At 27.8% G+C, this 14,275-nt stretch overlaps 2 protein-coding genes across 2 annotated transcripts in view; both read left to right on the top strand.

Annotated features, from left to right (window-relative positions):
- LOC123296042 (potassium voltage-gated channel subfamily H member 8) overlaps nucleotides 1-711 on the top strand; it is a 220,148-nt gene extending 219,437 nt beyond the window's left edge. Inside the window, exon 17 of the mRNA XM_044877504.1 lies at nucleotides 4-711. Coding sequence (XP_044733439.1) covers nucleotides 4-711 — 708 coding nt within the window. The remainder of the gene's footprint in view (nucleotides 1-3) is intronic.
- Nucleotides 712-10,342: 9,631 nt separating this feature from the next.
- Nucleotides 10,343-13,561, top strand: LOC123294602 (syntenin-1-like). Its single transcript, XM_044875684.1, has 5 exons — nucleotides 10,343-10,530; nucleotides 10,773-11,041; nucleotides 11,491-11,840; nucleotides 12,116-12,379; nucleotides 13,059-13,561. Exons 2-5 carry the CDS (start codon nucleotides 10,778-10,780, stop codon nucleotides 13,111-13,113), a joined length of 933 nt encoding a protein of 310 aa, XP_044731619.1. The 5' UTR covers nucleotides 10,343-10,530; nucleotides 10,773-10,777; the 3' UTR covers nucleotides 13,114-13,561.
- Nucleotides 13,562-14,275: the final 714 nt, after the last annotated feature.

Genomic DNA, 14,275 nt, shown 5'->3' with positions numbered 1-14,275 from the left:
TAGGTTCGTAATGCAATACAAGCACTGCAAGAAATGACCACCCCATCAACATTTGGTTCAGTGTCATCACATTATCCAGCACATTCAAATCCGAATTTACAACAGTTTCCAGCAAGGAAGCCTATATTAGATGGTTTGCTAGCTCGAAGTTCATCGCAACCACCCGATGTATTTTGCTGGGACGAAAGCTCTCTACACTCAGAAATTTCAGAAATGAAACCATTCAAAATGATTCGCACTGTTGAAGATGCCAACACTCAAACAGATGAATTCAACACACAATATATCGAAGAGTATGTGTTAAAAAATCCTCGCCACATTTTAGAATTATTAGGATTAGCCCCGGAAAGCTATGTAACAACACTACCAGCTAAAATTGACGAAGAAGATGAAGAAGAAGAGGAAGATGAGGAAGATGAATTAAAAGAATTATTAATAAAATCACCACCTGCTCCGGAAATTACAAAGATTTCACCAACACAAAATAGCAATTCATACACGAATAATGTTAAACATAATAAAAATGATGTAGAATTGGGATTATCGGAGGCTAGTTGGATATCAAAACATGAAAACATGTGGCAAACAAATCATATACCATCACATAGATATAGTGCAGGAGATGCAGAAAAATCAACACTTTTATACAAAACGGAAAATTCTCTTCCATCTACACATTCTATGAAATTTTATCCATCAGAAAAAAGCTGATTTCATTAAAATATAAATATTCGATAAATACAAATTTGTTCAAAGAAGTATCTCATGCAGATACCATCTTCATAAATGGAGCTTTTCCTACATAATAAATAGCAATATTTTTCATAATATTTAATGATATATCAATTTTATTTTAAGATCTAATTTGTCTAAAAATTATCTTAGTCTTCTTTTTTTCGCTTTCTCAATCAAACCCTTATGTAGAAATTAGGATATGCCAAAAATTCAAAGAAATTGGTAACAATCACAATCTATTGTCAATTTGTTCTTGGTGGTGACAAAATGAAATTTCGCATCTATTGCGGAAATATTATTCCAAATACTAAGTATAGTAAATCTATGAATTCCACAATGATGCGTCCCTAAACATTCGCCATCTAACTTTGTTCTTTTTCAGAGTCATAATGTGTGGCTAAGTCTAACCAAATTTCTCTATTTCTCGAAAAATTTTAGATGTTCTTCAGTCGATATTAAAACACTTATTAGAAACATTTTAATGTAACTAAAATTTATTAAAACTCTAAATGTTTTTCAAACAAATTGACAAAAAGCATTCTAGGAAATTCGAACAATAATTGGCTAATAATTCAAGATAAATGAGAGGTTTTATACTTTCATAATTCTGACCTGAAAATTTGTCTATGAGGAAAAGCGTTACGTATTGAACTCTTTATAGCTTTTCGAAGCAAAGATTCTCAATTACTGCCCAGAGCTGTTAGTATATTCTCCCGTTCTCTTCTGGAAACTGTAGACTGGAAACTCTCGTAAATTTTATAACGAGACATGCAAGTTGGCGCAGATTTTTAGAAGGGTGTTTTATCGATTATTATTTACAGGAGCGCATCATTTATTAATATATTAAAACATTGAAAGAGATCTTAAATATTTTTATAAATTTAGTTATAAGCTATTTATAAAAGTATAGCCATCTATGGAATAATTATTAAACTAATTAAAATTGAAAAAAGATTCATTTCATTAATCTGTGTAATTCATTGGCCTAAGGTTGTTATCTTTATTCAAACTACAACAAAGATAATCACTTACATAATTTCTATGGAAAAACAAATCTTTCTTTCTTTCGTGTAACAGAATTAAATTAGAACTAGAATATCTTCCAATTTTTACCTACTAATATTATATTCTAAATAAATATAAAAACTGTATTATAATAATTCGACGCTAGTAATATAAAATTAGTTACTTTAAACCTAGAATAACACGAGGGGTTAATTTAGCGCACGTTACAAGTAATTTATAATTTCAGGCGAATATTATTTCCAGTTTGTGTTACAACTGACGTATTTTAATTTTCTATCTACATTTAATTGATTATTGTTAAAGCGGCATCAGAATCAACGGACGTTAAATTAAGCGCTAGTGTGTTTCTAGGTTGATTGGTAATAATGAATTACTAAGAGCTGATTCTAGAGATTGAGAAGTTGTAAAAAAGATTTATAAACAGGCAATGAAGTGTTTCTTATAAAACAGAATAAGGTTTTACTTACACAAAATTAAATTAAACATAATTTTTTTTAATTTTCTATGGAATTTGAATCAGCTAATAGTTTTAAATGCCACTCTAGTTTGTTGTACAATTTTTACAATTATAACTACAAAATTTACTTATTAAGAGCACTCACCAGAACTAGATAGACTTTTTAAAATCTTTTCACTGTTAATCAAGTCTTTATCCATGGCTAAATTTGCTCATTAAAAAAGTGAGTTAGCGTCAGATTATGCCAATGCTGTAAGCAATGCATTCATTGTCGAAAAAACCCTGGCATAGGTATTTTAAATAGGTACTCTTAAATTGCTGAAATAGGCATAAAATAATGTGGATTCAAAGAAATGCTATGATAAATATGTTTCTGTAAAATTACATCTTACCTAGAATCTGCTCTTTGTAATTACCTACTACTAATTTTCAAATAAAAAAATTAATTGTAAAAACTAATAACTGTAAATATATGTCAAGATAAGCATATCAATGTGATCTATTAAGTAGTGCCTCTATAATCTTAAAAAAATATATATAAATCACTATCTTTTATCACCTTCAATAAAATTGTATGTAAAATAAACTATGTTCGATAACGTCTAATATTTAATAGACTGTGCTACTTTACGAAGAATTCCTTCATCTTGAAGCGAACGCATTCGTATATGTTATCAACCTCAAATGGAAGAACGATCCCGTATTCTTACTTGGAATTCTTCGTTTAAAAGAAGACATCGAACGTAGTTATTATTGCAAATTCTAAATATTTGTAAAGTTATCATTGTGATTTTTAAATTTATTTTTAATAAGTGGTCACAAATGCCGTTACTGTGATAAATGTGAAATATTTCCCAGGCAAATTTTTTGTTGTTTAAATGTAAATGAATCTTTGTAAAATTGACTACTAACACAATAGGATGCAACACGTTTGGTCTGCACACAAAAGTTTTATCTATTACAACCGTATTTTTCCGAACATAAAATGATCCATTTTTAAAACAAAATCTTTAAATATTTTACACAAATTTTATTAGTCTGCTTACTCGTATTTTAATGTAATAAAGCACACTCAAATTTTAAATCAATTTTTCTACATTTAAAAATTGGTGAGAGAAATATGGCAGCATAAATTAATTTACAACAATATCCACATAAATTACATGCATTTCCCTTTCAATGGCGATTATTTATATTATGTGAAACCTACAGTGCCTTGATAAAATTCTTTAACTTTTTTTTCGTTGAAAAGACTAACGGATGAATTTTGGGAATTAATCACCACGCTTAAATTATTGCAAGAAGATCAATTTTTTCCTAGGCATGTAGTTTATGTAGAATTTATTTACTAGAAGTGTTTCTTCGTTGTTATCGCAATCCTCTTATGCTGAAAGTTTTAATTTCTAAACAATATTTACCCAGAAATGTTTGTTTTAAATGTTTTTTATTGCAAGCCAATATTGATGTAATTTTTAAAAAATAAGTCCTTTTCTAGCACATACATCCCTTCAAATGATGAAGAAGACCATTACTTTTATTTTCCTCATATTTCAAAACCAAATAACTTTTAGAATATTTAGAATATTTAAAAAAAAAAAATAAACTTTTAAGATAGTTATAAAATGTTGTAAATATTAATAAATAACTTAATTTAAAATCATTCCAGTTTTTTGTAAAAGTTACTAAAAAATAATTATTAATATAAAATTTGTATATATTAAAGAATTATTTTATTACAATATAAATTAATTTAATTTTGTTTTTGCAAATTCAATTATTACATATAATTAATAATAAAATAACTAAAAATCTATAATATTTTTTTATATGAAATATTAAAAAATTATCGAAAATAAAATATGTAGCTACATGTAAAAATTTTAAAAATGTTTTCAATTACTTAAATATTGTTATTTATGGAAATAAAATGAAATAATATCGAAATATTCTCATATTCATTTCAAATTAATTATATCCCAAAAGTTAGCACCTCAAAATACTAAACCGTAATCAAATGTTTTCCCAACCGTCAACATTTCAAATCATTACAAACTTTTGATTTTTATAAACAAATAAATAAAGCCGGAAAGTATATAATAGAAGAGCTGTCGAACAGTTTATCTTATGTATTATTTCTCTAGCCTGTTTTTTCCTGTCCACGCGATATCTTCCTTATCCCTCTATCACATTCCATGATTTACCCCTCATTTTAAGACTTCCGGTCTAAAAAAATACCGGTTAGGAAAAAATAGGCTAGAAAAATAATTGTAAGATTTAATTTTGTTATGCAACTTGTATAACATATCTGTAATAAAACTGCCTATAAATAAAAAGAAAGTAAATTATTAATTTTATTTTTTTTATTTAAGGTCGCTTTTAACGTCTAGGTTATAAGTTTCCCTGCCTTGCCACACTCCTCTTGGCGACGTTCTTGTTGATTTCTCTCGTTGAGAAATTTGATTTAAAAAACATTTAAGCAAAAAGTTTGTACGTATATTTTTTATATTTAAAAGATTTACAATAGTTGCAACACTCTTGTTTTCTGACAGATTACCTTTTTGCTTACAAAAATAAATTTAAAATATCACGTATTTATTTAAGCAAACAAATAAAATTATGTTCCAATTTTGAAATTAATCACGTTAAATATCAAATCACCTGCCAAAACTTCGACCTTCTCAAATTAGATAGTTGTAAATTTGAATTTAATAATACATTTTCATTACCTGTACATCTACATGGTAACTTCTGTTAATAGAAATATCTGATAAACTTACCTTAACTCTGTGTTTTTAGCTCACCTAGTTGAGTCCTTTCATCTTATGATAGTTTATAAAATCATTATAAACATGCACATCCCTTGAATAAATAAGTATTAACTATCTTCCTTGCTATTTGACCCCTTTGAAGAGAATTACGCACATTCACCGTATCACAAAATCTCATAAAGAATGTTTTCCGAAATTTTGGTTAATTTTCCTTTCCTTAAAAAAGTTATTCGGGCTATTTCGTATCTGGTCGCGGCATAAGATTCGAAAAAAAAAACTATTTATTCATTAATTTTTCTGGATGCATTTCTTTTACAAAAGGTTGTCAGTGCTTTTTTAAAGAGTCAAAGAAAGCATATGAACATATTTTATGAAGCTATAATGTTTTGTGTGCTTATTTTGAGGTACTACATTAATGAGTGTTTGATACCTATTATTAGATTTATTATACCTACCGAATGAATTTGATAAGGAATTAAGATTAATTATTAATAAATAATAGTGCACGTGCATTTATTTCATTTCATTTTGTTTTTATTTCAACTGTGTTGTTAAATGTAGACTAATTAGTTTACAAATTGACTTTTGGTGCTGTAAAAATTGATGAAAATTATAATAACACAGACATTGGTATTTTTTTTGTTTTGTTCAATATTTAATTATTTTTTATTTAATCAATGGGAAAAATATATTGGTAATGATTATAATTCATTTATTATTAGAAATAAAACTAAACCGATATATCTGGAATATCCAAGACAAAATTTTATAGAAATTCAAACACTCAGCTCTGGTGGAAATCGATTACGATATGTTAATTTTTAAACGCAGTTCCAAATTTTTTTTTTTGAAAATATCTCAAATATCACGGATTTTTTTGCATACTCATGAGGCTTTAAAATCTACTAGTTTACCAAATTTCTCAGTCCCACTAGGTGATAATATAATTTTACGAAAAGAATGAAATAAATGAGCAATAATATTGTATGAAATCTCATTTAATCCAATTATTCAAATAATAAATTAAAGCTATTATCAATATATTAAAATTTGATTAAAATCTCTTGACATTAAACTAATTTTGACCTATTTTTAAACAATATCACAATTCAATGATAGATACACATTATACTTTTCCAGATATTCGTTTATTAGGAAGCTTTTTTATATTCACATAATTTCAAAATTAACTATAATTTTTCATATTTTGCTCACGTATACCTACCATGAACAATTTTAAAGTCCTAGTTTGTGGTATCGTAGCTCTTAAACAGATAAACAAATTTTCAATTTTTTGCTTTTGTTTGATAGTTAATGTGGTGGAGAGTATTCTTAGCTATGTTCGGACAATATGATCCCTTTGGTCTTAGTGGTTTTCAGGACAGCTAGCTATGTTTTAAGAAAATCTGCCCATCCAGTATAAGATCATCACATCTTTATAGTTGTTATTGGGTGCGTAGCCCTAAACTAGCGCTGGAAAAATAACTAAGAACACTTTCAATTAAATTTCCTTGCAAAACAAATCAAAGTGGGTTTATTCGTTTAGGAGCCACCATGCCACATACAGACACACAGATACGCAGATACACAGATTCTTAGATACACAGATAATTTAAACTTATAACCCCCTTTTTTAGTCGGGAACTAAGTAGAGACACAGATACTTTAAACTTATAACAACACCTCTCATTTTAGTCGGGAGTTAAAAATAAACTGGATACAATAATTTAATAAAAGATAGAATATTTGTAGAAAGGTTTAATAACACTTAAATGGCAGCTATTGTCGCTGTAACTGATTTTGATAGATATTTCGATATCGTCAATATTTTTTCCATGCGTGAGTAACTTTGCACGAAGTTACGAAACTGGTAACAAATTTTTTTTAAATAGAACCTATATATTTTAATATTTTAAATCCATGAATATAAATTCTAACTTAGTATTGAAAATTTATAACTTATTCTACCATGACATTCTCAGATTGGAATGTTAAGAATATAAAAAATAAATTCTTATTAACTATTTAATGAATAAACAATTAATTATACTTGTTTTTTTCAACTAAAGATATTTAAAATCGTCATAGAATACTACTCTATGGAAATTTTTTTTACATTAATTATTTATTGATTTTATAATTCAATTACATTTGGCTGATCGTTTTCATGCACCTTAGATACTTTTAATGGGTCGTCCTACCCACAACTATTATTTCACTAAAACCGACTTAATCTGGGTTTTAGTAGGCGTTGAATACATAGAAGGATATTAAGAAACCATAGTAATTTGCAACAAAACTGTTTAAAAGTATCTACGAATGAATTTAATTACTTTTCACAGGTCAATCTCTTAATGTTCTTGTTATATTCATAGACCACTGGTCCATTTATAAGAAAGCTTTTTTAAGTCATCAGTGATTTTCCCAATATTAATAAAGATATTCGAACAGTAGCCCTTATGTGTGTATACCATATACCCTATAATTTTTACGAGTCATATACCGTACATACCTTCTGGTAATTTTACGATAACTGCACTGAGGACAGCTACACTTAAACTATAATTAATGCATTCGTGTTTTGGTAAAAGGGTAATGACATTTACTTTATTTAATTAAATAAATTTTACAAATTAAATTATTTCTTTCCAAGGAAATGAAGATTCGTGAACAAGACCATTTATGCGATGACCTCATAATAATGTAAATTCTTTTTCACTTTTTAACTATTCACATTGTCAATTAAATACTTTATGTAAGATAAAAGCCACGATCATATAGCAGTTACTTTTAATTAACACCTTACACATCGCATCGTCCCATTTCCTTCGTCTACCTTTTTTTTTGAGCTGATATAGTAACATTTTGGTGTGTATTTCGTACAACAAGAAACGTAAGCTACACAAATTTTTCCTTATTAAATACTATGGAAATTGGGCTATTTCAGAAGTAAAATAGAAAAAAAAATTGAAAAAATTAAAAGACAATATTTCTTCATCTCCTTCAAAATTTTTAGCACATAGGTACGTATATCATCAACACTTCTGGAAATCCCATAGGCAATAATGTAGGCAAAAATGATGAAGAATTTTTAAATACATTGTTTTATTAATTTTTTCATAAAAATGTATCAGTTTTTAGATGCCACTTGAAGTAGTCGATGACTCACTTATATTTGAATACAGAAGCAAAATAAAGACGATAACGGTGATAAATGAATCATTTCTATTCAAAATAAAAATAACATAATTATTTTCTTTGTCTTAATACATGGTAAATAGTAAGTATTAAAAAAGAGGACCATTCATAAGATATTCAGAGAGGGAAAGTGAAGAGATTGCTTTACGAAAAGGCAGAATGGGGGTGAATATGTTGTCTAAAGAAGTTTGGGGTCATTTTAAGAAAAATTCATAAGTATTTTACCAATTCAATCTTTGTTAAATGGAGAGAATTAAGAAGGAATAATTCATAGATAGATAATTAATATCCTCTGTTATGGAGTTGTTAATTATTATTACACGCCATTTTAATTTTAATTTGAATCTAATATTGCATTAAATTTCGTAATAATATTATAAAGTCAGGATATCAATAATAAAGGATCCGTACGCTTAAAGTTGGACCCTCATAAATAACAAAATTTTAGGGTCAGTTGAGATAATTCCTCCCCCAATAAAAAAATAAGGAAGTCAATTATATTTTAAGTAATTAGCAAATAGTTTGCAGCCTTTAGCAAAATTCATAAATTTTCGAAAATTCATCAAAAAATTTATTTAATTATTTTTTGAACGCTGTAAATGTAATTGTGTACAGAGATTGTTGTTATCCTTAGTGCAGGTACTGGAAAAAGAAAGACTAATAAAACTGCTATGGCACTTGAAAAGGGGTCGAAAGCTTTTTTATTATTAATAACACTGCTCAATTAATAACACTCCACAATTCCCACCAATCGCGATTGAAATTTCAGCAGGGATTCGTTCACGATTATAGAGTAAAATATATATTACTCATTTTAATATATCAACTCATGTTAACAATTAGGTAAGTATTCCTTAAAAAACATTTATATTTACAAAATGCCAAGAAAAATTTACAGTTTTGGTTACAAGTTAATTTATTTATATTTTAAATGTGCAATACTTGGAAATCCCGTATTATGTTGTATATCTCTTGGCTATTGGAAGTTGATTATTATTAATAAAAATAATAATAATACGTAATAATTACAATCGAGGAAAGGGGATAAAACACAAGTCTACGAAGCTAGCAAAACCGCTAATTTTGTGTTATTCAAGGTGTTTGAGCACCATTCGCTTTTCGATCATCATTTTCAATTTCTAAAATCTGACAGAAGGGACTGCGATGATCAATACGTATTTAATTATCTATCGCAATGTCCTTTTACGTGTTTGGAACAAAATAGAATTAATAATTATTCAGTCACAGTTTAAATAACCACCCACTTTTTATTATTACTTAACATACCTTTGCGAGAGACAAAAAAAAATCGTCGGAACCTCATTTACTATCTAGTTAGCCTTTTAAACAATCAAAATATATGTATACCTAACATACATGGTGAGTCTTGGCGAAGTCTGTACAAAATTTGGTGTACAAAATTTTAAAAATTAAAATGAGTCGGTTCCATGAAGATTTGAACCCGAAACCATATAGTTGCCCAAAGTTTCTCTCGAAGTTCCTTTGCATTTCATTCAAATTTCAAAATCGTTTGAAATCTATTGAAATGGTATTAGTGACCTGGTAGTCTAAATTGGAATCACTGGAAATGGGTCCACTTCTAATTTTAATGAGTACGAATTTCTATCGTTAGTTGTCGGGGTTACAACTCCCAACTATCAATATAGAGCAGATGTTGAAGGGAGTATACAAAATATGAGTATTCGGATAAGTTGACTGATACATGAATTCTCGAGAACATAAAATACTAGAAAATTATCGCATTTCCCCTTCAGTTTTTAGGGAGTAGTATCAAAATCTTTGTTATTCAAGATAATATAAAATGTTCTCAGAATAATTTTTACTAAAACTGAGGACATCCAACCTAATTTGTAGATGATGTATAACTGTAACTTCATCACATACCAAAAATTTTAAAACAAATAGAAATAGAAAATTATTTTTCTATTTTAAAATTTTTTAAATTGAAAACTGGATGCAATACCTTGAAAAAAAGCTAAATTTGGGAAAATATTTCTCTAAGAAATGATAACTTGATCAGGTCTAAAAAAAACTAATTTTTGAGACTTTTAAAGAGATAAAAATTAAGACCAGGCTTGGTTAGCTTCACGTGCTGATTACAAAGCCAAACAGAGAAGCTGATTGTGTTGCGCCACGGCTAATGTATGCATATCACTATCACAAACCGACATAAACGAAGTTCAAGTATCGTTCACAGTAGCTTTTGTATACATTTTAGTATATAACGATAGAAATTGTGTTTGCTTAGGAGTGCCTAATTAATTATCACAAACGTCAAAAAGAATATCAATTATTAATTACAAATAAATAAATCAGTGAAGGAAGGTATGTGTGAAATATTAAATAAATATGCTTGACGGGTGTTTATTTTTTCTACTTAAAATGATTCATCTTGTATGTTGTATTGTTTGACTAAATATTCAGCAAAACGATACATGTTGAAGTCATAACCTCTTTATTGCGTCCTTATTTTCTGTTTATAAACAATTCGATTAACTGCTTAGATAAAAATTGTGTATAATTTTGAACAGTGAATAATTTTGAAAATTTTGATTTCCATATCACAGCAAAAATGTCGTTATATCCTTCATTAGAAGACATGAAAGTGGATCAAATGATCCAAGCACAAGTGAATTTGTACAACCAATATGCAACTCCGCCACAGCCACAAACTCAAATGCCGATGCCAACAGCACCAGTTTCTGGAATATATGGAACTTTGGAGAATACTCCGCATTCGTTATATCCCAAATTAAATGATTATATGGGATTGGAATTGTCTGAAGAAGTTATTGCAGCAAATATGCCAGAATTACAAGTTGCAACTTTACCACCAGTAAGTATAGCAATTGTTGGGATTCTTTCAAGCATAATTCAAACATTTTCGTTAAAGTTTAGTTTGTGATTTAAAGATTTGATTTTTTATTTTGTTTTCGGTTCATTTAAATGCAAAACTGACAGTGCTAAACGTCCTACGAGTTAGTCATTTTAACTTAGATTTAAACTGTTAAACTTTGTTTAACGGTAGACCGCCTCGCCCTAAAATTTATAAAAATCCATCCTCTGTTTATCTATGTTTGAATCGCTGATTCAAACAACGATTAAATTCAATTACGAATGAAAAAAAGCATTAAATTTTTATTGACTATGAGTGGCGGATTTGAATGTGATGATACCACCATTGAATGTGATGGTACTAAGGCCTCAGAAATCCTAAATAGCTTTAAATAGTAAATTAATTAAAAATTTATCATTTTTTATTAATTAATTAAAAAATGATTGCAGAGTGAAATAGTTGAAGCCAGACCTACGAACGGAGGTCTCCATGGAATGGTTGCCCCATTATCTGGACAATCTTTAGGTTTAAAACGATCTCAAGTTACCCATGGAATTCGCGAGCTAACACTTTGTAAAGATAAGGATGGAAAGGTTGGTTTACGAGTAAAGGAAATCAATAATGGAATTTTTGTTTGTCTGGTAAATGCTGGTAGTCCCGCTGCATTAGCTGGATTAAGATTTGGTGATCAAATTTTACAAGTAAATAATGTTACCGTTGCTGGTTTTACCATGGAAAAGGTTCATGATTTGTTCCGTAAAAGTGGAGTTAATGGTATATCTGTGGTCGTACGTGATAGGTAAATTCACTATAATAAAATCAATGACAGATGAAATTTTAATTGATCTCCAGTTCCTTAATCAATCATTTTTCCATCATCAGTATGAATTTCTTGCAATTTTTTTCTACATCGATGTTACTAATCACTAATTTAGTGACAAATAGGAACTAAAGTTGAACTGAAAATCGGATCGAATTAAAATTTTTCACCCAGAATTTGCAATATTTGTCATTGATAATTCAACATTAATATGAAATGGATAATTTTTGTTAACTAAATTAATTATTTTTAAGGCCATTTGAACGAACAGTTACTTTATACAAGGACAGCACAAATCAAATTGGATTCCAATTTAAAAATGGAAAAATTGTCCGTTTAGTAAAAGATTCATCAGCTGCAAGAAATGGTTTATTAACAGAACATCAACTTTTAGAAGTAAATGGACAAAATGTTGTAGGAATGAAAGATAAAGAAATTACTAAAATAATTGAAGGAGGTGGACAATGTGTTACAATTACTGTAATCCCAACTTTCATTTATGAACACATGGTTAAAAAGTAAGTTTCAAATTAAAAAGTTTTTGAATTAATTGTCAACTAAAATATGGTGGAACATTCAATAGATAAATTCGAGAAATCTTTAAAAAATTTGCGTTACATAATTTTTTTATGAAAATTCAATGCTTAAATTATTCTCTTTAGTTGTAGAAATTTCGATCCTCTAATTAATAAAGATATTTCAGGTGCTGTAGATGTAGGGAATATTTATCAAAATAGGAGTTATACAGGTTCTCTTGTATAATGCAAGTCTGTCGTGATTAGCTTACAAAAATAAACTTCACTATCGTAGGCTCGTGATTCTTGTAAGCCAGTGAGTTGTGTTGCATCAATTATAAATTTTTATCATAACTTATTAGTCGATTTACCACTTAGAATTTTATTGATTTATCACTAAATTTTGTAGCTTGTGGAAAAATAATCACCAGTGGTTGGTTTTTTCAGTAGTCATCAATTTTAATCTTGTAGCGAAATTAAGAAACTATCACTAATTCGTCTGTCTGTAGATGAATGGTATGATGATTATTTAAGTAATATCATTATTGGCAACATTGTACACTACTCACAACTTGAATATTCAAAAATGAATATTCACGGTTGTGAAACGTCGTTCCGCATAAATTTAGTATAAGAACAAAATAATTATTTGAAAATTTTTAATATTTTTTATTTTTAATAGGATGGCAACGAGTCTCTTGAAGGAATCAATGGATCACTCAATCCCAAGCATTTAAAATGGACACCTACAATCTGACAAACATATATTTTTAACCAAATAATAGTTATTTATATCTGTTTTAAAATATAGTGTTATCAAAATATGAAAAAACATTTTACAATCATTTTTAACTCATGAATTGAGTAAATTTTTGACCAAAACGATTTTTTTTTTACTACTGAATGTTTAAAAAAAAAACATAGTATGCAGTTATTTTTCTAAATAATAGAATTTCTAGATTTTATATTGTTAATTTGAATAAAATATTTTATTTCATCATTAAATCTATTATACCGGCTGACCAATAAGAACAAAATCAAAATTAATAAACTTAAAGGAATTTTACGAAATCAAAATGAACTGAAACAATGTCTTTGAATTGGTTATTTTATTGGAGTTAGAGTTGTCTAACTTTTCTTACCAATACCAAGGTATCTGTGAAACCCCTTAATAATTAATCAACTTTTCGTAAACCAATTATAGCTCAGGCTGTCTAATTGTATAATAGAAATATTTAAACATGTTCAATAATATTTTTTAAATTTATTTAATCAATTGAAATGACAAAATCTTCATTTGAAATTTATGATAAAATAAATATTTTTCATGATCATTTTCGTAATTAGCACACCCAGCGATAAATTTTCAAAACATAATTAGTCAAATTATTCATATAGCTTCTGCTATCTCACACCCTTTTGACGCGTAATAATCACATCTCCGAAAAAACAGCGACATGAGAATAAATTTAAAATTTGATAGTGCTTAAAAGGTTTATTAAATCTTTTAAATCCAAAACGACAGCAAAATATTAAAATTTGTTGGGAATTTAAATGATTTGTGAATTCTTAATTCTGTAGCTAACTATTATATTAATTTCGCTTGTTATCACAATTAATTTAATGACAGTTTTATCATTATTATTAATTTAATTACCAACCTTGCAATTGTAATAATAATAATGATTTTATATCGTTTGTTTCACCGGAGGTGCATATATTCCAAACTGATTGAACTAAAAGACGTAAAAATAACTTAACTACCCTTCACAAAAGATTCATTCGTAAAATAGAAATTTATTTTAAGACATTTTATACAAATAATATTTTATAAAAGCTTCGTTTCGCACATTCTTTTTAATGGTGCCCACAATTTATACTCGGATTTACTAAGAATTT

Source organism: Chrysoperla carnea, chromosome 3 (genome assembly GCF_905475395.1).
Source record: "Chrysoperla carnea chromosome 3, inChrCarn1.1, whole genome shotgun sequence".
Classification (NCBI taxonomy): domain Eukaryota; kingdom Metazoa; phylum Arthropoda; class Insecta; order Neuroptera; family Chrysopidae; genus Chrysoperla; species Chrysoperla carnea.
This window is presented reverse-complemented; position numbering and strand designations above follow the sequence as displayed.